Here is a 25,104-nt window from a genome sequence, read left to right on the forward strand (position 1 = left end):
TCATCAACTTCACGGCCTAGATAAAATATTATATACCTCGAGAATCTTTAAACATCTACAAGTACACAATACCCAATATCTTCACTCGAAAGACGATTGTTTTCGGTGGCCTTCTATCCTTATGTTGCTACTATAATCTAATTTAATAAAAATAATGAGCAGATACTAGTATGGAGGGGGGATAAGTTGGCGCTGGAAATTGGCCAAAGTGAAAAACAATCGGAATAGAAAATTAGGTGGTGACAAAATATTAGATTTACGTCTTGTCTATCTACTCTCTTTGTAAGAAAAGTGAAAGTGGGTTGGGAGGATTTATATACTATACAAAAGGGACTTGAAAGGTTGTCAATTTAATTAGAAGAAATTATTATCACATTGAAAAGAATTTATGAAAATTAGTTACAACTTTTAAATAGTAATAATTTCATATTAAATATATATATATATAAAATATATTTTGGAAGTTAAAATAACAATCCAATTTGCAAATGTGTTTCTTCGGTTACTAGGAAGAAAGTAAATGGGTTCCTACACTTTAAGAGGAAGAAAATAATTTAATGAATAAAATGGTAGCCTCAAACGTGAGGTACATTGTTGTAGGAATAAGGAATTTCAAAAGATGTGAGGATTTATGATTAATTGAGGCATAAAGCCTAATTAATAATCAAACAGTAAATATATAAAATATTTAGATATAATGCAATTGATTAAAATTTATTAATAGAATGTGGGTTTGTGGGAGAGGCTAGGAATATGGTTGGTCATGGTAATATTATTAGTAGTAATTAGTCTTTAAAGGTTGATTTAAAGACTTATCAATAATTTTCAACGCATTGAAAAAAAATTAACTATATTGATAATTTGGAGACAAAGAAATATTTGATATATATATTTTCTCAAGAGATAATATATATTTTTTTCTTGTAATTAGAATGTGGTGAATATTATAAATTTGAAGTTTTCACTTTCTTTAGTACAAGAATAATATCTTAATACACTTTCAATTAGATAGGAGAATTTATATGATGGTTGAAATGAATTTATACAAAAATGAAATTAGAAACTTCAATTTTGTTACTACTATCGTTCATGGATGGGTACTCCGGGTACCAGATAAATATTGCTAAAGAAGACACAACGAAGATTGCATTTAGATGTCTACGAGCAATCGGCGCTTTTGAATGGCTTGTAATGCCATTTGATCTAAAAAGTGCTGGCGCAACGTACAACGAGCAATGAATGTCATCTTCCATTACATGATTTATCACTTCATTGAAGTATATATTGATGATATTGTGGTGAGATCCAAAAAGACCGAGGATCTTGTAGATCATTTGAAAAAGAGTTTTGAGCAAATGAGGAACCATGATCTCAAATTGAATCTGTGGGGACCTCGGGCTCTAATCTCATCTTAAGGAGAAATTAATGAATAAACATCATTAACAAAAAATAATTCAAGACATTTGACGACGCAAAAACATACATTTGGCGACGCAAAATCACGTCGCAAAAAAAAAACAATTTTTTTTTCAGGACCCCAGGCGCGCCCGCCCCCTCTTCAGGTGCGCCCGCGCATGGGTTTCGTACAGAATCTGGAAAAATGATAAACATAACAGTTGTAGATCTTTGTCTTAGCTTTCCAATGCCGCCAACCGCACCATAATCGGAATTTTCAGTAAAACGTTATACTCATTTTACCAAAAAGGGTCGGTGCAGAAATTTACAAAACTTACCAAAGGCTACAACAAAGATCAAAGTTGCTAGGGCTATTTCAAATCTGAAAAATTGCATGCATAATCTCAACATGCCCCAAGCATAAACACATGCATATCTAGACATAACAATAATCACATACATGTTTCTAAGGTGCAATACAATAAACTCAATTATAAGTTTTCAAAGCTCAAACTAAATCAAAACCTTCTAACATGCATTTGACAGCAATCTATTCTTGGCCCGAAGTCACCACATGCTAATCTTTCTCAATCTCGAGCTATCCAAGCCACATCTGACTCGCTCATGCCCAAAACCTGATGCAATGCATACATACAAACAAAGCAGCAACCGGATAACTCCGGTGAGAAATACATCTCAGTATGAACGACATGCATATACATCATTTAAGCATAATAATTCTATATGCTATAATAATCTTAAATCTCAAACATGACAGAACATGTAAAATATAGAAGCATAATCGATTCCTAAATTCTTATAACATATCAGTTCATCAAGCATACAAACACATTCACATTTTGAATGGCATCTAATAACATGCTAGCCTTTATAAACGCATATTCTAAACCATAGAAATCTCTAGGTTAATGCATAAATGCAATGCATGTTTCAAGGAATAGACTATCAAGTCTGATAACAATCAAATCTTGGTTCTTGGGATCCCGGGGAATAAAACCTTTAACTAACCACCAACTCACCCAATCGAGGTGGCGTTAAATATCTCAATTCTCCTGACTTTGGTGCAACTATAGTGAGTCTTCTAGCTCTGGAAGTAAATCTACATTCTGTGCCACTCAACTACAGTCCTCCAAACGTCATATACATTCTAGGCCAATCAGCCCTCTGTGATTTTTAAGGTAGGGTTCAAGATGAATGCAACATAATCTTGATGCACTAAATCATACAAATACTGATACACATCTTGAACACAATTCAATAATCATTCATAGCAACAATAACAAATAAATCACAAAAGAGCACTTAACCAGATATGTATGTGATTTTAGGAAAAATCAAAAACCACCACGTTCTCGAGTTGTTCTCCAATTGAAATGAAGTGTACAATATTCTTAATATCATTCTCGAATCTGATATTTAGTGCTAAGTTCAATCTATAGCTGATATCGGATTAAATTGCAAACCGGCGGCGTAACGGTTCGAAATCGATAATTCCAAATGGTTAAACATCAATATTTCTATCATCTTAATACTATATCATCACCATTTCCACCACACATACACGTACATAGCAGCTTATAATTTTTAGATTTCTCACAATTCTTTCAAAATTCGAAAACATGTCCAAACGGTGATATTTTCTCGATTCATCTTAGATATACTATCGTCGTATATACTAGAACTTGTTTAAACAATTAAATCTTAACTCTAACAACAACTTAAAATTCAAACATGGTAGAACTTCACAAAACTTACGTCAAAACGAAGCACTCGGAGCTGTGATCGCAAATCTATGATCAATCGAAAATTCTACCGGGCGGATCGATTTTTATCTGAGCTTGAAAGGTTGAAAAATGGCTTAACCCTTCTCTTTTCTTTGCTCTCGGTTTCTTGCTGGGTTTTGGGCCAAAAATCTGATTCATTTCATCCATGACACACGCATAAATTTCAAGTTGCAAGGAGAATTGCACTTTGGCCCCTCAACTTTGGCCTATTTGCAAACTAGTCCCTGTACAAGCGATTTAATTCAATTTCAATCCTAAATAATTTAAGAATATTAGAATTTAATTCTAAAATCTAAATATTCTCAAACTAAATATTCTCGGATTAAAATTAAATCATTTCGGACCTTATCGCATTTTAGTCCCTGAACTTTTCCTTATTTGCAAACTCATAATTTAAATCCTAAATCCCATAAATACTTAATTCAAATATTCTCTTCATTTAATTTAAGAATTACGGATATTAAAATCTTAAAATCCAAAAATCCTCAAATTAAATATTTTCGACCCGAAATGGAAATCTATAGTTTCCATACATTCTCTAATTCATATTTTCTCATATTTAGAATTTAAATCTTAAATCCCATAATTCATAACTTAATATTTTTGGGCCTTACAATTCCTCCCCTCTAAGGAATGATTTCGTCCTCAAAATCGCATTCGATCTGCTTACTGAATCTCGTAGGCTGTATAGCTGACTGAAGTAATACTTAATTCAATTCTCTGAGCTTTAGATATTTATTCTGAGATCTTCTCTTCTATAGTATCTTATTCTTATTTCTGATCGCTTCTGCAATCATATCTATTCTCATTAACATATAATCACTGAGTCAACTTATATCTAAGTTTCTCTTTCTCGTGATCTAACTCTGCATCGGTTAGTCTGCTTCTCTTAAAATCTTAGCGGCTTCTGCTTTATCTGAATTGAATGCACATACATATTCTAGCTGCTATTCTCAGCCAATGCATATGGATAAAAATTCATCTATCTGACAATTCTAGATTGAGTATTAATCAATAAGCTAGATCAAATACTCACAGGGATCAATTATTGATTCACTTTTGAAATATCTTTCTGAACCTAATAATGCTCGGGAAAGAACTTCTTTGCTGATCATTCTGTTCAGGCTTCAAAATATATATATGTTTCTCATTTGCTAACTCTGTCTATGCTGCTCTGTTCTTATTCTGTTCAATAACTCTTCACATTCTCTATCTTTTCTTGACTCATATCTGGTCTGATAGCTGATATTTCTGAAATACCGTTTCAATATAAAGACAATTCTGCTTTTCTTATCATCTAAAAAATCAAAATATTGTCTCTATATATATATCAGATAGCTGTCACAAGAAATATAGTAATCAAGTGGCAAATAATCAATCAACTAGTACCGAATCTAGTACTATAGTTCTGAGCATATCCTCGGAAATCTGAATAATCACATTTGATAGTCCAATAATCGGAGGATGATATAATGAAATCTCATACAACCAAATACTTAGAACATCTGACAATCAATGCCACAATTTAGAAAACACATCGAAAGTTTCTATCTCGACAATAGATTTCAATAATTCCTGTAATCTGATCATCTTGCTAACTTCGTAACAAGTATCTCTTTTATGTTTGTATCATGTCTAATACAACATATTCTTGAATCTGTCGAAATATGCTACAATCTAAATCGCATAATCATGACGATTCGAGTAGAGTCGAAATAAAATTTTTCATAAAGTTGATCTTCTTTCAGCTCTTATGTAACTAATCTGTTACAGAAATCACTTGGGTTCTTCTTTTCTGCTTCTTTTACTGGAATTTTAGTATTGGCAATGTTAATTCTGTCGTATCTGCTTTCATTTCTTTCACCAATACTGATTTCCAAGTCATGACTACATGTAAGTCATACATGTGTAGAAAACTGAATGGATATTAAATCTGTTGTTATATGCCTCTTTTAGAATATGATATTCCATATCTAAAATATCTGGCATCCTCAAACGATTCTTCACCACAAAATTCATCTAATCTGATCTGATCTGCTGTCTTATCTGATCTATGAATCTAGCGTTCTCAATCGAATTTTCAATGCTTGATCTAATTTCAATGTTGTTGTAATATTTCCAAACTAGTATAGCTTAGCTTGGATTGCAACAATTTTGATTGTTTGGGTATCTGTCTAGAAACTCAAGTACAAAAGTACAAAAATTATAGATCTGTACTCAATCGATCAAGCAGTCATCTAATTCTTCTTTCTATTTCCCAAGTCAATGGTAATCATGCAATCAACCCATAAATCTTGTGGATACTTTGAATCTGAATTTCTATCAGTTACGAGCCAAAAACATCAAAATATAATGAATATATACATCAAATAATCAATGACTCTCAAATTCGAATCAAAGGAACTCGCTCAAGGAAATGTCAGTCAAAATCAAATATTCTGAATGACAGCGGGTGAATCAAAGCAGACTCTAGCAAAAGAATAAGAGGCAATCAAAATTGATCGAGGTCAAATAACACAACCTCAGAATCGATATCAAGAAATTCAAGAATCATGATTTCTATGATGTAATAGCTTCAGTAAAAGTGAAGAGAAAGCTCAACTGTAACTGATTTTTCTTATTCTCTATTGACACGAGTTTAGCTATTAATTCCCTTTTGACAATAGTCGAATATTATCTATTCGACTTAACTTGTTGTCATATAATTAATACTCACTTCGGTACTAGAATAATTCTGTGCTAATCAATATTCTGCTGTTTTTGGAGTTCTTCAGTTCAAGTAGTGATTTTCTATACGAGTTGTCATAAGCTTTTCGTACTAGACACCACTCTATATAGAACTGCATTCATATCATAGAAAGGTCGGAATATGTCATTGAACTATTTCTGTACATTCTAACCACTGACATATCTGTCAATTCTAGGTTAATTCTATACTAGTTCAGTATATCGACTAGAATTCTTTCAACATTCTTCCACTTTAATCTTTATATAACCAGTACCGAAATAACAAAAATCTAATTTCTGAAACTCATATCTTAACTATTGCTTAATCAGTGCATGGATTCAATCAGCTGTTAACTGGTACTCAGTTATTGCATTACTATCTATAATGCATGCTAGTTTAATACTCAAGTCATATATTATCACATTCAATCTTATTTCCTCAAATCTGTATTTTATCTGTTCTGTCGAATCTACCAAATATTTTCCATCTACTCAAAGGCAAAGACTCAGCACATACAATTAATAAAGGCTCAACAGATACATATATTGTAGCATAACAAATCATTGATCTATGAATGTATGCTATGCAATCAAGATATAAGCAGATGCAGTCAATTACTCAATTACCTGCAATCTCATTATCTGGTGCAACTTGAGCCTCATTTTCTGTACTTGCTTATTGCCTATGAAATTATCTGTCATTCAAATTTTCTCTTGATCTGTTTCAGCTAGGGGAGATATGCTTATATTTCTTCATCTGCTGGAGTTTAGGCTGAATCAATCTTTGCTGCTATTATCACTATCTCTTGCTTCATAGCTATACTGCTACGGAAGTTGTAGTGGAGGTGATGATCATAGTTTTTTACAATTACAGAGGCGTGAATAAAATTCTACTCTGCTTTATAAAACCGGTTTGCAGTTTCTTTATTCTATCTCTGGCTTCAATCAACTCATTCAAGTGGCTATGATTCTGTTTGGAAAATTTTTCTTTTCTATCTTCTCTATTACATACAGAAAGAAACAATTCTTCTTACTTACCTGCCAAACCATTTCAGTACGTCTGCTCTGCAATAAACTCTTCTGTACAATTTACCAACTTCTTGCTAAGCCATGTAGTTGATGTAAAACCAGGCTGTTTCTATGTTCATCTGAATATTCTTCACTGGAACAACTGATCCAGCTTTTCAACTCAACCCTTTTCTTGACATAGCATATTCTGTATCTTTCTGAGTTGGTGATTAATAGCTCTGGATTTGTTCAACTAACATACTCCTCAGGGCAATCATCTTATCGATTGGCTCAAAACCTTACCTCAACATTGTTTTGTTCTGTCTGAGGTTCTGTTCTGTCTGAGGTTCTCATGCTAGCTGCACAATCTGTCTTATTCAATAACAGAAGCAATATATATTGCAGAGATTATAAAATACAATTCAGTATAACATACATATAATCTCATGCTTCTGAATAGAACACATACTTGAAAATGCTCATGCTTTTCAAATAATACATGCTTACAACGAATTCACTTATTCTGATGAATTCAAAAAATCATGCATACATATCAGCATATAAGCAGTAATTCTCATATCAGTAAAGCAAGCAGTGTTCAATTAATATATAATGTTCGCATACAATTTCTCAATTCAAGTAAAGCATAATCATGCAATACTATAAATGCATGCGACTAAATCTACCCCGCTCAGCTTCTATCTTAGTCCAAGACTTTATGCTCTGATAACAACTGTTGTGGGGACCTCGGGTGCTAATCTCATCTTAAAGATCAATTAATGAATAAACAACATTAACAAAAATAATTCAAGACATTTGGCAACGCAAAAACATACATTTGGCGATGCAAAATCATGTCGCAGAAAAAAAAAAACAATTTTTTTTTCAGGACCCCAAGCGCGCCTGCCCCCTCTTCAGGCGCGCCTGCACATGGGTTTTGTACAAAATCTGGAAAAATGATAACCATCACAGTTGTAGATCTTTGTCTTAGCTTTCCAATGCCGCCAACTGCACCCTAATCGGAATTTTTAGTAAACAGTTATACCCATTTTACCAAGAAGGGTCGGTGAAATTTACAAAACTAACCAAAGGCTACAACAAAGATCAAAGTTGCTAGGGCTATTTCAAATCTGAAAAATTGCATACATAATCTCAACATGTCACAAGCATAAACACAAGCATATCTAGACATAACAATAATCACATACATGTTTCTAAGGTGCAATACAATAAACTCAATTCTAAGTTTTCAAAGCTCAAACTAAACCAACACTTTCTAACATGCATTTGACAGCAATCTATTCTTGGCCCGAAGTCACCACATGCTAATCTTTCTCAATCTCGAGCTATCCAAGCCACATCTGAATCGCTCATGCCCCAAACCTAATGCAATGCACATATACAAACAAAGCAGCAGCCGGATAAATCCGGTGAGAAATACATCTCAGTATGAACGACATGCATATACATCATTTAAGCATAATATTTCTATATGCTATAATAATCTTAAATCTCAAACATGTCAGAACATGTAAAATATAGGAGCATAACCGATTCCTAAATTATTATAACATATCAGTTCATCAAGCATACAAACACATTCACATTTCGAATGACATCTAATAACATGCTAGCCTTTATAAACGCATATTCTAAACCATAGAAATCTCTAGGTTAATGCATAAATGCAATGCATGTTTCAAGGAATAGGCTATCAAGTCTGATAACAATCAAATCTTGGTTCTTGGGATCCCGGGGAATAAAACCTTTAACTAACCACCAACTCACCCAATCGAGGTGGCGTTAAATATCTCAATTCCCCTGACTTTGGTGCAACTATAGTGAGTCTTCTAGCTCTGGAAGTAAATCTACAATCCGTGCCACTCAACTACAGTCCTCCAAACGTCATATACACTCTAGGCCAATCAGCCCTCTGTGATTTTCAATGTAGGGTTCAAGATGAATGCAACATAATCTTGATGCACTAAATCATACAAATTTTATACACATCTTGAACACACAATTCAATAATCATTTATAGCAACAATAGCAAATAAATCACATAAGAGCACTTAACCAGATATGTATGTGATTTTAGGAAAACTCGAAAACCACCACGTTCTCGAGTTGTTCTACCTGGCGAGGATAATGTCGAATCATACCTTTCGATCATAGCTTTGAAATATTCAAACTTGCTAGCATCAAATCTGATGACGTATATAACTTCTATTCATTTCACGCTTGCTCCTCGACGTTGATAGTTGATCAAATTCTTGATTCAACTTTGCTTGTTCAAACAACTCAAACTCGTCGATTCGACTGCGATAACTTCAATGTCCAATTGAAATGAAGTGTACAATATTCTTAATATCATTCTCGAATCTGATATTTAGTGCTAAGTTCAATCTATAGCTGATATCGGATTAAATTGCAAACCGGCGGCGTAACGGTTCGAAATCTATAATTCCAATTGGTTAAACATCAATATTTCTATCATCTTAATACTATATCATCACCATTTCCACCACACATACACGTACATAGCAGCTTATAATTTTTAGATTTCTCACAATTCTTTCAAAATTCGAAAACATGTCCAAACGATGATATTTTCTCGATCCGTCTTAGATATACTATCGTCGTATATACTAGAACTTGTTTAAACAATTAAATATTAATTCTAACAACAACTTAAAATTCAAACATGGTAGAACTTCATAAAACTTACGTCAAAACGAAGCACTCGGAGCTGTGATCACAAATCTATGATCAATCGGAAATTCTACCGGGCGGATCGATTTTTATCGGAGCTTGAAAGGTTGAAAAATGGCTTAACCATTCTCTTTTCTTTGCTCTCGGTTCCTTGCTGGGTTTTGGGCAAAAAATATGATTCATTTCATCCATGACACACGTATAAATTTCAAGTTGCAAGGAGAATTGCACTTTGGCCCCTCAACTTTGGCCTATTTGCAAACTAGTCCCCGGACAAGCGATTTAATTCCATTTTAATCCTGAATAATTTAAGAATATTAGAATTTAAATCTAAAATCTAAATATTCTCAAAATAAATATTCTCGGATTATAATTAAATCATTTCGGACCTTATCGCATTTTAGTCCCTGAACTTTTCCTTATTTGCAAACTCATAATTTAAATCCTAAATCCCATAAATACTTAATTTAAATATTCTCTTCATTTAATTTAAGAATTCCGGATATTAAAATCTTAAAACCTGAAAATCCTCAAATTAAATATTTTCGACCCGAAATGGAAATCTATAGTTTCCATACATTCTCTAATTCATATTTTCTCATATTTGGAATTTAAATCTTAAATCCCATAATTCATAACTTAATATTTTTGGGCCTTACATAATCCATTTAAATGTTCCTATGGGGTTAAATCAGGGAACTTCTTGGGTTTCTTGGTGCACCAGAGAGGCGTTGAAGTGGATCAGGATAGGTCCAAAGTAATCTTGGAGGCCAAACCCCCAAAGAACAAAAAAGAATTATAGTGGTTCCTTGACCAAGTAAACTACTTGAGGAGGTTCATTTCCAATTTGGTGGGGAAAACTCGAGAGTTCTCTCAGCTCTTGAAACTCAAGGACACCGAGACATTTGTGTGGGGATCTCATCATCAAGAGGCCTTAGAAAAGATAAAAAAGTATCTATCCAAATCACTAGTCTTGATGACTCCAAGGTATGAAGTTCCTTTGAGATTTAATATTGCAGCAGATCCAGAATCAATAGGGTGTTTATTAGCCAAAAATAATGATGAGGTTAAGGAACATGCTGTATATTATTTAAGTCGTTCACTTAATGATGGAGAATGTAAATACTCTTCAATTGAAAATCTATGTTTAGCATTGTTCTACGCATATACTAAGCTGAGGCACTATTTAATTCAGTCAACAGTATTTGTTGTGTCAAAAACTGATTTGATAAAGTATATGCTCAGTAGACCAGTGTTATCAGGTACAATAGGTTAATGATCATTAGCTTTAGTAGAGTTCACTTTGGTCTATTACCCTAAAAAGTCCATGAAAGGACAAACCATTGCAGATTTTTAAGCTAATCATCCAGGTCTAGATGAGTCAATACTAGAGGAAGTGGAGATTCTCGTCTATGGGGTAGATTTTCAACCACAGATACTGAAATTTGATGGATCAAGTACAGAAGAAACTACGGGTGCAGGAGTGGTGATCATATCCCTAACTGGAGTGAAAACAATTGAAACGACCCAAACATTCTAAAATAATATATGCGAAAAAATTATTATTATTATTTTTTAAAAAAATAATAATACTAAGTAACATAGATGTACATACATGCCCATACATATATGCACAAAATAAACAGATTTAAAAATAACATAAATAAAATGCAACATTTTTACTTAAATAACCGAGTCAAACTTAAATAAAACACTGTCAAACAATCCACTTAAAAGTTTGCATGCAATAAAATTATTTAATAAAACTAGTACTAAAATTCACCACTGAAAAGACATAAAAATAAATAAGGAACAGAGTTTATAATCCATAAAATGTTCATAAAGACTCAGCCGACGGTCATGGGGGATCACTGCATGTCCGCTCATACGTCCTCACCCCCGGTAGGAACTACATCTTCCTCTACGTACTCACCTGCACCATATAAGTGTAGTGAGCCTAGAGGCCCAACATGCTAACATAACAAGGGTTTAAAATAATTTAAATCACTGAAATACTAATACATAACATATACATAAATGAGCATGCTTAAAAATCATGAATCATAACTTAAAATCTTACTTAAACTTGATCTTAAATATAATCATATATTACATACATAAACATTGTTGAGCATAAAATTTTTCTAACATCGCATGGTCATATCCGTAGTGTAACCTTAAACTTAAAGGTTCGACTGATCAGTCTCTTAAAACCAACGTACGCGGTGGTGACGAATCACCTCTTACTGGTAGTAAACTACCCTTAAATTGACAGTAAACTGCCCTTAACACGTGGGGACTTGTCCCCCTTAAATTGTCACACTACTTCAACTTCCAACATAAAAATTATTTTCTAGCTCAACCTTAAACATTAAATCATGCCATAAAATTATTTCATGAATGCATGTACTTAAATAAAATGTGTGTCCTTCATATATATTTAATTTAATTTTTATACTAACATATAAATACTAAAATAACATTCATGCATAAAATAATTAAATATATATTTCGGATACATGCAATTTCTCCTGGTTTGTACTGCACTGCTGGCCTTAACACACAAGCCCATTTTCTTAAATTCTGGCCCATTAACAACCTAATCTGGCCCAATGGGCCCAAAAGCCCAAAGACTGACCCAATAACTTTCATGGGCCCCCAAGCCCATAAAAATTATTGGACTAACTTAATTAAATTTACATAAGCCCAATAACAAATAAATTCAATCCAAAAGAATTTAAATGGAGCCCAATTAAATTTTGAGATTTAATTAGGCCCATTAAACACTTAAACTTAAATAATATCTTAAAAATAAAATACCCGAGCCCGACTAACTTAACCCGAACCCGGACCAACCCGACTTGACCCACTACTTTCCAGACCCAACCCAGGCCCTTGACCCGACCCGGACCCAGCCCTAACACCCTAACTCGATCTCCCCTCTTCCTAATACTGCTGCGGCCGTGAGCAGCAGCCACTCCCTGGCTGCTGCCGGCCGGCTTCGGCCGCCCCTGGTCGGAGCGCTGCCGCCCAGACGTAGCCCACGTCTGGGCGGTTCGAACCTAGCCCATGTCCAGACCCCATGCACCCTGAACCACATAACCCGAAGCCCCTTCCAAAAGCCCTAGCATGCGCGACTTAGGACACCCGATCGAGCCTAGCTTGCTTCCTAGGCTCGTTTGGCTCGAACCACTCGAGCCACTCGAGTCCAGACCACCCTCTCTCGACCTAGGGACACCCTTGACCAGTAGCTGGACCCGCCATGGAGGAATAAAACGTGAGAATGATGGAATAAACATTAGAACAAGTTGCAACAACAAAAACCGATGCCACTTTCTAAAAAATCTTAAAGGTTACGATACATACACAACACACACATAATTAATACTGTCATGGTGCAAAAAGAGAAAGAAAAACATGCCTAGCACCGAAGGATGAAGAGAAGAAAGCGCGTAGAATGATTCCGAGACGACGGGGCGATGACAACCAACTTCAAAGCTTCAAAAACGTGGCTATGGAGTCCTTGGGGATGGCTGGTTGATGAAGAAGATTATGAAGGATGGGGGTGATGGCGGCTGAGTGGGAAACGTGGGGTTGGGTAGGTTTAGGTTTAATAATAGGTTAATAACTAGTATAAAATAATTAGGTAGATAATGATCCCAATAATTAATTAGGAGATCATTATTAAAATAAAAGATTCCTAACCTTTAAAAATAATGATAACTTAAATAATATAACACAAATCCCGAAATATTAAATTAGGGGATTTTTAAAGATAATTAAAAGTCACTATTTTGGCTAAATTTGAATAAAAACGGACTCCTAAAATATATATAAAATTAAATACTGAATATTTTGAGGAGATAAAACTCAAAATAATATTTTTGGGCTCTTAAAAGTCTCATGAAATAAATTGGATAGAAAGTTGTCATCTCGTCCGTCCACGGTCCCGTCTATGCGATAAAATAATTAAATTTCCATAAATCATGAAAATCACTAATTATGAGTTAAATGCTTAAAAATAACTTAAAACATGCACAAATAATTTCACATAATTATTTAACCCATAATCTAAAATTCTAAATAAATAAAATCCCTAATTATGCATGCGAATTTACGTGCTAAAAATACTGGGTGTTACAATTCTCCCCCCCTTAATTTGAATTTCGTCCTCGAAACTAAAGTACTTACCCGAACAACTCCGGGTAGCGAGTCCTCATGTCTGCCTCGGTCTCCCAAGTAGCTTTCTCCTCCGAGTGATTCAGCCACTGGACTCTGACCATCGGTATGACCCGCGTCCTAAGTCTCCGCTCCTCTCTGGCTAAGATCCGAACAGACCTCTTCTCAAATACTAGATCTGGTACTAACTGCAAAGGTTTGAAATCTAGTACATGCGCCGGATTCGAGACGTATCTCCGTAGCATGGATACATGGAAGACATTGTGCACTGCCGCAAGCCCTGGTGGTAAGGCCAAACGGTAGGCCAATGTGCCAACTCTCTCCAAGATCTCAAAAGGTCCAATATATCTCGGATTAAGCTTACCTCTCCGGTCAAATCGTACCACTCCCTTCATAGGTGACACTCTCAAAAACACGTGATCACCTACTGCGAACTCCAAATCTCGTCGTCGAGTATCTGCATAACTCTTCTGACGACTCTGAGCAGTCCTCATACGATCCCGAATCTGAATCACAATGTCTGCAGTCTGCTGTACAATCTCGGGACCCAATAAAATCCTCTCTCCAACCTCATCCCAATGAATAGGAGATCTGCATCTCCTCCCATACAAAGCTGCATAAGGAGCCATACCTATAGACGCCTGAAAGCTGTTGTTATAGGTAAACTCTACTAGTTGCAATCTCGTCTCCCATGAGCCCTGAAAATCGATGACACAGGCTCTCAGTAAGTCCTCAAGAATCTGTATCACCCTCTCAGACTGACCATCTGTCTGGGGATGGAACGCTGTACTGAACAAAAGTCTAGTCCCCAATGCTGTGTGCAAACTCTTCCAAAACGCAGACGTAAATCTCGGATCTCTGTCTGATACTATCGACACTGGTATGCCATGCAGTGTAACAATCTCCTTGATGTAAAGCTCTGCATACTGTGTCAACGAGTAAGTAGTCCTCACTGGCAAGAAATGTGCTAACTTGGTGAGTCTATCCACGATCACCCAAATAGTTGTGCACCCTCTGTTACTCCTCGGAAGGCCAACTACGAAATCCATCGTGATGTTCTCCCACTTCCATACCGGAATGGGTAGAGGATTAAGAAGTCCTGCTGGACGCTGATGCTCTGCCTTGACCTGCTGACATGTCAAGCATTCTGACACAACTCTCCCGATGTCTCTCTTCATCCCGGGCCACCAATATAATAGCTGTAAATCTCGGTACATCTTCGTACTTTCGGGGTGAATGGAGTACGGAGTTGTGTGAGCCTCTGCTAAAATCTCAGCTCTCAACTGATCGACGTTCGGTACCCACATCCTACCACGGTACTGAACAATGTCATCCACAACTGTATAAAGAAGACCACCCTTGGCCTCATCTCTCTGCCTCCAACGCTGTAACTCCTCATCAGTGGGTTGTCCATCTCTGATCCGATCTCGTAGAATCGGCTGCACCGTAAACACTGACAAGCTCGGTGCATGACAACTCGAGTAAAACTCCAAATCAAACATCTGAATCTCGATCTGCAGTGGTAACTGCACTGTCAAACATGATGCTATTGACGACTTCCGACTCAAAGCATCGGCCACTACATTAGCTTTACCTGGATGATAGCTAATGTCACAGTCGTAATCCTTCACCAACTCCAACCATCTCCGTTGCCTCATGTTCAACTCCTTCTGAGTGAAGAAGTACTTGAGGCTCTTATGATCAGTGAAAATCTTGCACTTCTCGCCATACAGATAGTGCCTCCATATTTTCAAAGCGAAGACCACTGCTGCTAATTCCAAATCATGTGTCGGGTAGTTCTGCTCGTGAATCTTCAACTGCCTCGATGCATAAGAAATAACCTTACCACACTGCATAAGTACTGCGCCTAAACCTAGCTTAGACGCGTCGGTGTATACCACTAACTCCTCATGTGGTACTGTCATTGCTAAAACCGGTGCGGTAGTGAGTGCTTCCTTCAGCTGATCGAAGCTCCTCTGACAGTCTGAACTCCAAATAAACTTTGCATTCTTCTTGGTTAAGGAAGTCAAGGGTACTTCAATAGAGGAAAAACCCTTGATGAACTTCCTATAATATCCTGCCAAACCCAAGAAACTGCGAATCTCCGAAGCATTCCTCGAAATACCCCATTTCTGCACTGCCTCAACCTTCGACTGATCCACTGCGATCCCATCTCTCGAAATAATGTGGCCAAGAAATGCCACCTGCTCAAGCCAAAACTCGCACTTGTTGAACTTGACAAACAAACGATGCTCCCTCAAAGTTTGCAAGGCTGTCTGTAGATGCTGCCTATGCTCCTCAACGCTCCTAGAGTAGATCAAGATATCATCAATGAAGACTATGATGAACTGATCAAGATACGGCTGAAATACCCGGTTCATGAGATCCATGAAAACCGCTGGAGCATTGGTCATCCCAAATGGCATCACTAAGAACTGGTAATTCCCATAACGTGTTCGGAAAGCAGTCTTGGACACGTCTGCATCTCTAACTCGCAGCTGATGATAACCAGATCGCAGATCGATCTTGGAGAACACTGAAGCTCCCTGCAACTGATCAAATAAGTCCTCTATCCTCGGCAGTGGGTACTTATTCTTCACCGTGACTCTGTTGAGCTCTCGATAATCGATGCACAGTCTCATACTGCCATCCTTCTTCTTCACAAATAACACTGGAGCTCCCCATGGAGAAAAGCTAGGACGAACAAAGCCTTTCTCTAATAACTCCTGAATCTGCTCCTTCAACTCTTTCATCTCGGTAGGAGCAAGTCTGTATGGTGCCTTTGAGATAGGCACCGTGTTTGGCAATAAGTCGATACTGAACTCCACTTCTCTCACTAGTGGAATCCCTGCAACATCCTCCGGAAAGACGTCCGGAAAATCACGAACCACCTCTATCTCTGATAATGATCTACTAGCTAGTTCTGAGGCCGTGACAATACTTGCTAGGAAACCTCGGCAACCCCGTTTCAATAGCTTCCTCGCCTGAATAAGAGATATCACCTGAGGAATATCACTGCTCTGAGATGCATGAAAAGTAAACGGGTCGCCTCCCGGCGGTTTCACTGACACTGTCCTCCGACGAAAATCAATTGAAGCTCCATTGACTGTCAACCAGTCCATACCCAATATCAAATCAAATCCGCTCAACGGAAAAACCACTACATCTGCGCGAATGGAGTGCCCCTGTAGCTCCAACTCCAGCTCTCGAATGACACTAGAGGTAGAAATAATCTGTCCTGACGGCATAGTGACATCATAACCACTATCGGCAATCTCAGGTGTGATGCCTATCCGTCTGATAAACTCTAGGGAGATAAACGAATGCATAGCCCCTGAATCTAGCAACGCAAACGTGGAGTTGCCTCCAACTAGAATTCTCCGTGCACGCAGAAGAATCCCAACAACTTCATACCACTACTAAAATTTTCCCCCAAATATGAGTCGGAGGCACTTTTCCCCCAAAGATGAGTCACTAATAACCCTTAATTCTAATCACAAGTAAAACATGCTTCCTATTTTAACATGCAGATAGAAAAATCCCAAATAACAAATTATTCCACAAAGAAAAATCGAAATTCTTAACCAAAATAAGAAATTATAAAATACTAGGGGTAAGATATACCGGTGATCAAGGAGGTATCTGGGTCTGCCTCCTCAGCTTGCATCACGAACACTCTCCCTGTAGTGTTCTTCTTCCTCGGGCAATTGACCATCTGGTGCCCTGGCTCTTTACAATGAAAATAGACGCCCGCTCCTAGAAGACATGGTCCTGGATGCATCTTCTGGCACTTCGGTCAAGTAGGATATCCTCCAGCATTAGGGGCCCTGCCCCTAGGATGCTGTCTCTGCTGCTGTGGCTTCTGCTGATTTGGGCCCTTAGACGGCCCAGTAAACTGCTTCTTCGCAGGAGGCTGCGAAGATGGTCGCTGATACCCAGACTGAAACTGCCTCTTACTCTGCTGCTCCCTCTGGATCTTTCTCCTACCCTCCTCAGAATGCAAGGCTCTACTGACTGCAGCCTCATAAGTGGGGACGTCCGCCATGCAAACGTCATGCTTGATTTCTGCCCTGAGCCCCTCAATAAACTGTCTCATCTTTTCAGGTGCACTGTCAGCAATCCATGGCACAAGGTGACAGCCCCTCTCGAACTGTCGGATGTACTCCACAACGGTCTTGTCCCCCTGTCGGAGACTCATGAACTCTCGAATCATGCGGCTGCGCACGTCCTCAGTGAAATACTTGGAGAAAAACATCCTCCGGAAGTCTGTCCATAGCATAGTAGTCAGATTCACTCCCCGTGATGCACTCTTCCACCATAAGTCTGCATCACCTTTCAGCATGTACACTGCGCACCTCACCTTGTCCACATCAGTCAACCCCATGTAAGCAAGATGCTCTCCAAAGAACGGATCCACCCCTCAGCAATGAGTGGATCTGTGGCACCTGCGAACTCCATAGGTCCCTTCTTCTGGAACCTCTCCGCCATATCCTCATCATGGGACAGTCTTGGACGTGCCGCTTGCTGCTCCAACAAAGCAGTAATCCCGGCCATCATGTTTGCATTGGCCTGCTCCAATGCTGATAGAGGGTTTTGCGGAGGTGGGGATCCTCCACGCCTGTTCACTGGTCTCAGAGGCATTCTGCACCACCACATATTTCTTTACGTAAATCGACATGCATAACTAAGTACTTAAATTTTCTGCTAACATAAATGCTTAAGTCTTAAACATGCTACTACTAAATCATACTAAAAGCAATTAAAACTTACAGACCGGTAGCGTGGATTTTTCTGAGCTCGCACAGCAGTGATGACCCCTCCAAGAACGCGGCTTTGATACCAATTGAAACGACCCAAACATTCTAAAATAATATATGCGGAAAAATTATTTTATTTTATTTTTTTTAAAATAATAATACTAAGTAACATAGATGTACATATATGCCCATACATATATGCACAAAATAAACAGATTTAAAAATAACATAAATAAAATGCAACATTTTTACTTAAATAACCGAGTCAAACTTAAATAAAACACTGTCAAACAATCCACTTAAAAGTTTGCATGCAATAAAATTATTTAATAAAACTAGTACTAAAATTCACCACTGAAAAGACATAAAAATAAATAAGGAACAGAGTTTATAATCCATAAAATGTTCATAAAGACTCAGCCGACGGTCATGGGGGATCACTGCATGCCCGCTCATACGTCCTCACCCCCGGTAGGAACTACATCTTCTTCTACGTACTCACCTGCACCATATAAGTGTAGTGAGCCTAGAGGCCCAACATGCTAACATAACAAGGGTTTAAAATAATTTAAATCACTGAAATACTAATACATAACATATACATGAATGAGCATGCTTAAAAATCATGAATCATAACTTAAAATCTTACTTAAACTTGATCTTAAATATAATCATATATTACATACATAAACATTGTTGAGCATAACATTTTTCTAACATCGCATGGTCATATCCGTAGTGTAACCTTAAACTTAAAGGTTCGACTGATCAGTCTCTTAAAACCAACGTACGCGGTGGTGACGAATCTCCTCTTACTGGTAGTAAACTACCCTTAAATTGACAGTAAACTGCCCTTAACACGTGGGGACTTGTCCCCCTTAAATTGTCACACTACTTCAACTTCCAGCATAAAAATTATTTTCTAGCTCAACCTTAAACATTAAATCATGCCATAAAATTATTTCATGAATGCATGTACTTAAATAAAATGTGTGTCCTTCATATATATTTAATTTAATTTTTATACTAACATATAAATACTAAAATAACATTCATGCATAAAATAATTAAATATATATTTAGGACACATGCAATTTCTCCTGGTTTGTACTGCACTGCTGGCCCTAACACTCAAGCCCATTTTCTTAAATTCTGGCCCATTAACAACCTAATCTGGCCCAATGGGCCCAAAAGCCCAAAGACTAGCCCAATAACTTCCATGGGCCCCCAAGCCCATAAAAATTATTGGACTAACTTAATTAAATTTAAATAAGCCCAATAACAAATAAATTCAACCCAAAAGAATTTAAATGGAGCCCAATTAAATTTTGGGATTTAATTAGGCCCATTAAACACTTAAACTTAAATAATATCTTAAAAATAAAATACCCGAGCCCGACTAACTTAACCTGGACCCGGACCAACCCGACTTGACCCACTAATTTCCAGACCCGACCCGGACCCAGCCCTAACACCCTAACTCGATCTCCCCTCTTCCTTATACTGATGCGGCCGTGAGCAGCAGCCACTCCCTGGCTGCTGCCGGCCGGCTCCGGCCGCCCCTGGCCAAAGCGCTGCCGCCCAGACATAGCCCAAATCTGGGCGGTTCGAACCTAGCCCATGTCCAGACCCCATGCACCCTGAACCACATAACCCGAAGCCCCTTCCAAAAGCCCTAGCCTGCGCGACTTAGAACACCCGATCGAGCCTAGCTTGCTTCCTAGGCTCGTTTGGCTCAAACCACTCAAGCCACTCGAGTCCAGACCACCCTCTCTCGACCTAGGGACCCTTGACCAGTAGTTGGATGCGCCATGGAGGAAACAAACGTGAGAATGATGGAATAAACACTAGAACAAGTTGCAACAACAAAAACCGATGCCACTTTCTGAAAAATCTTAAAGGTTACGATACATACACAACACACACATAATTAATACTGTCATGGTGCAAAAAGAGAAAGAAAAACATGCCTAGCACCGAAGGATGAAGAGAAGAAAGCGCGTAGAACTATTTCGGGACGACGGGGCGATGACAACCAACTTGGAAGCTTCAAAAACGTGGCTATGGAGTCCTTGGGGATGGCTGGTCGATGAAGAATATGATGAAGGATGGGGGTGATGGCGGCTGAGTGGGAAACGTGGGGTTGGGTAGGTTTAGGTTTAATAATAGGTTAATAGCTAGTATAAAATAATTAGGTAGATAATGATCCCAATAATTAATTAGGAGATCATTATTAAAATAAAAGATTCCTAACCTTTAAAAATAATGATAACTTAAATAATATAACACAAATCCAGAAATATTAAATTAGGGGATTTTTAAAGATAATTAAAAGTCACTATTTTGGCTAAATTTGAATAAAAACGGACTCCTAAAATATATATATAATTAAATACTGAATATTTTGAGGAGATAAAACTCAAAATAATATTTTTGGGCTCTTAAAAGGCTCATGAAATAAATTGGATAGAAAGTTGTCATCTCGTCCGTCCACGATCCCGTCTATGCGATAAAATAATTAAATTTCCATAAATCATGAAAATCACTAATTATGAGTTAAATGCTTAAAAATAAATTAAAACATGCACAAATAATTTCACATAATTATTTAACCTATAATCTAAAATTCTAAATAAATAAAATCCCTAATTATGCATGCGAATTTACGTGCTAAAAATACTGGGTGTTACAACAAATTTGTCCTTTAACTTGGACTTCCCATGTACCAACAACCAAGTGGAGTGCAAGACATTGATGATTGGATTGGAAGTCTCAAGGATTTGCAAGCAGAGAATGTCCTGGTGATTGGAGATTCACAGTTGGTGCTTCGACAGTTGCGGGTGAATACAAGTGTGCAAGTTTGTCTTTGAACCCATATTTTACCGCTGATTCACAGCTGGCTGATAACTTCGAGGTAATAAATTTACAGTATGTGCCAAGACAACAAAACTTGGAGGCCAATGAAGTAGCCCGAATTTCCTCTAGGTTGAAATTGCCTGAGAAACTTACCCACCGAATGGTACTAATCCAGAATAAGAACCATTCCTCCATCATTCAAAGGGGATTACATGTAGAAACTTTTAATTTAGTTGTTAATTTGGCAGGTGATTGGAAAGAAGAAATGAAGAAAGCTCTAAAATTCCCTGAAAAGTCAATCTCATATGGTTTGAAGATGAAATATCTCAACTATGTATTGGTTGAAGAGGACCTATATAGAAAATAGATGGATGGATTGTTACTGCAATGCATCGGGTTCCCCCAAGGAATTGGAAGTCATGAAACATGTGCATGAGGGAGTATGTGGTTCCCACCAACCATGGATCAATATACGATGACTCGTGAGAAGACATGGATACTATTTGGCCATCAATGTTGAAGGATTGCATTAGGTACTCCAAAGAGTGTCAACCTTGCCAGAATCATGGCAATATTCAACGAGTTCCTGTAGATGAAATGTATGAAATCATGAAACCATGGTCATTTCGTGGATGGGCCATGGACTTAATTGGTAAAATCTATCCATCATCATCTAAGGGTCATAGTTTCATTATTGTGGCTACTGATTTCTTTATTAAGTGGGCAGAAGCGATACAATTGAAAAAAACGAAGCAAAAAGATGTGATTGATTTCATCAAAGAACATATCATACATGGATTTGGCATCCCCAAGTCTATCATTATAGATCAAGGAACAATGTTTGTGGGATCTAAGGTTAAAGATTTTGCAGCGAATTATGGCATCAAGTTACATTGTTCCTCGTCATATTATCCACAAGCCAATGGACAATCAGAGGCTTCTAATAAGTGTTGATCAAAATCTTACATAAAATGATGGAGGACAATCCAATGGACTGGCCTAGATTATTGTCTGAAACTCTATGGGCATACAAAACCTTGAAAAGAAGTGCAACTGGGGTAAGTCCTTTTGCGTTGGACTTTGGACATGAAGTTGTGTTACACATGGAAATCATGGTCCCATCTCTACGAGTGGCTATACAGAGCCACTTGATCCCAAAACTGTACAATGAGTCCATGATCACAGAGCTAGAGGACCAGGATGATTTGAGGATGCAAGCCCTTAACAGTCTCATGATTCAAAAGGAGAAAGTGGCTCGAAGTTACAACAAGAAGTGAAAAGTAAATCATTCCATGAAGAGGATCTTGTATGGAAGACTATATTACCCATAGGAGCAAAAGACGAAAACTTGGTAAATGGTTCCCAAATTGGAAAGGACCATTCAAAGTTCATCGAGTGCTCGAAGGGAATGCTTACTAGTTGGCAAATGTTGAAGGAGAACTACACAAATGTGCATCAACGGTAAATACTTGAAGCAATATGTTCCCAGCATGCATGAAGAACATGAACAAAATCAAAGTAGATGGCTATGAGGGCCATCTTTGAAAATATTAAGCCAAAACATGTGTGGGGACCTCGGATTGTTAATCAAATCTTGGGGCAATTAATCACTAAACATGATTAATTAATAAAGGATCAATAAACATTAATCAAACAATAAAAGAATGCTTAACCAAGAGCTTAACAAATTTTTTTTTTTAAAAAACATGCACCTCGCTCTATCGGTCAAACTCAACCGATCGAGCGAGCACAAAATTTCAAGTCTCTAGTTTTAGCCAAAAAGGGCCTCGCTCGATCGGTCAAATTCAACCGATCGAGCAGGAATGCTCTGTTCAAAAATCTGCAGAATGGCTCTTGCTGTCAAATCTTATTCCAAGCATTCTTAACTACAACTCAACAATCCAATACATGTTATTTCAAGTCTAAAACATGTACACATAAATAAATCAAGTATAATAATCATGTCATGCATTTATACATTAACAAGTGATGCAAAAGCTATCAAAATAACTAGTTATACAACAAGTTCTACAAGTATATAAACATGCTATACTTGATTCCAACTCAATTCGTGACAGCAATTTCAACATCTTAAACCCGAGTCCAAACATGCTAAATCTCTCTCCCGAGCTACCCTTGTCATCACAGACTAGCTCCTGCCCCACCTGTTGTCATGCACACATACAAAACAAGACAACAGCCGGATAAACTCCGATGAAAATATGATTCCCAGTATAAAAGACATATACATGCGTTAAAATATAAACATATCAACTCTATCCCTTTTCAATTCAAAGATAGAATAATATAACGCATATATCAATTCAAAACATATCAATCAAGACTTCAAATCAAGACTTCAAATCAAAAGATTTATATAGCGCGCTAACAAGAATTGATTCATCTCAAATCATTGCCATCAAGATTCGTATCCGATCTTGACATGGATATCCATATATCATCGTCTCATCAGACTCGAAAATAAGGTCCATCTGACATTGGCATTAGAATCAATTCAATATCAAATCATATCATATCATAAGCAATAAAGATCCAATACATGTGATGGATCGACAATAATAAAAATTCTACCTCAAGAACAAGTACATAAACAAGTATGTGATTTGTTCGGGATAACTCAAGAAGCATCATTCTCGAGTATCGAATCCCTGACTCTCGATGTCATCTTATACCTTTCGTTTCGTTGAGTAGTAGTTGATTCAAATCTGAACAACCTACATCAAAGAATAGCAATAAAACTTGTTCAAGTTAATCATCTCATCTTCAAGGTAGCACAACTTCAACCTTGAGCTATTCAATCTCGTTTCTCGAACGATAAAGTCTCGAGTCCGAATCTCTTCTTTACAAATCTGAAATATAGCATATCAAGCTATTTATATCAGCTACAAACTCACATAAAAATCTGCTCAATCACATCTCAAACTTCAAGGCAAAACAAGTTACAAACTTTGCTCAATTCTTGGCCGATTCGAAATATAGCTTTCCGAACTCGAAACATTCATATTCAATCTAATATGAAGTGTAAATGTGCTGCATATATCAGCAAAAAACTCATAACTAACTCAGCTCAAGCATTCATAACGCAATACTAGCCAATTCGTGAATAGACGGCATGACGGTTAAACTTCGGCAAAAGTAATTCATTGCTATCAACTTTATCATTCAAATACATGCCATCTACATCTTGTATCAGCCATTAGACATCATATATCAGCTACATCAGTAGGTATATAATCAAAGACAACTTCTGAAAATCATTGCAATGGAAACCGACGGCATAACGGTATAAAATCGGTAATCGAAACAATACCGAACTCGAATAACAATTCCATATCAGCATATATCACATAAAACCAGCAAGTATACATCCAAAATCTCAGTATATTTGATGTTCAAGGGTTCGAATTATTACTGGAATTCATAACAATTGCATACGACTTCCGTTCTTTGATCCAACTTCGATACGGTAAGGAATATAAATTCAAACACATATTCATGCTTCCATTCTGATTTTCCAACTTCCAACTTCCAAAACATGCTGAAAAGAAGATAAAACTTACGTCTAATCGAAGCTCTCATCGCAAGGATCGCATTGCTATTTTCGAAATTGAAATCGGATAACCGTATCAAAAGTTATCGGAGTT

General features: G+C 37.2%; 1 protein-coding gene across 1 annotated transcript; it reads left to right on the plus strand.

The window, feature by feature from the left end:
* Window positions 1–22,413: 22,413 nt before the first annotated feature.
* On the plus strand, window positions 22,414–22,716 carry LOC140889500 (uncharacterized). The gene has a single exon (XM_073297217.1). It carries the CDS (start codon window positions 22,414–22,416, stop codon window positions 22,714–22,716), a length of 303 nt encoding a protein of 100 aa, XP_073153318.1.
* Window positions 22,717–25,104: the final 2,388 nt, after the last annotated feature.

This window comes from Henckelia pumila, chromosome 3, assembly GCF_033568475.1.
Source record: "Henckelia pumila isolate YLH828 chromosome 3, ASM3356847v2, whole genome shotgun sequence".
NCBI classification, from domain to species: Eukaryota; Viridiplantae; Streptophyta; class Magnoliopsida; order Lamiales; family Gesneriaceae; genus Henckelia; species Henckelia pumila.

What these genes read in the sequence shown, in the direction of transcription:
- LOC140889500 (XM_073297217.1), top strand. Translation starts at nt 22,414, where the DNA reads ATGGAGGACAATCCAATGGACTGGCCTAGATTATTGTCTGAAACTCTA.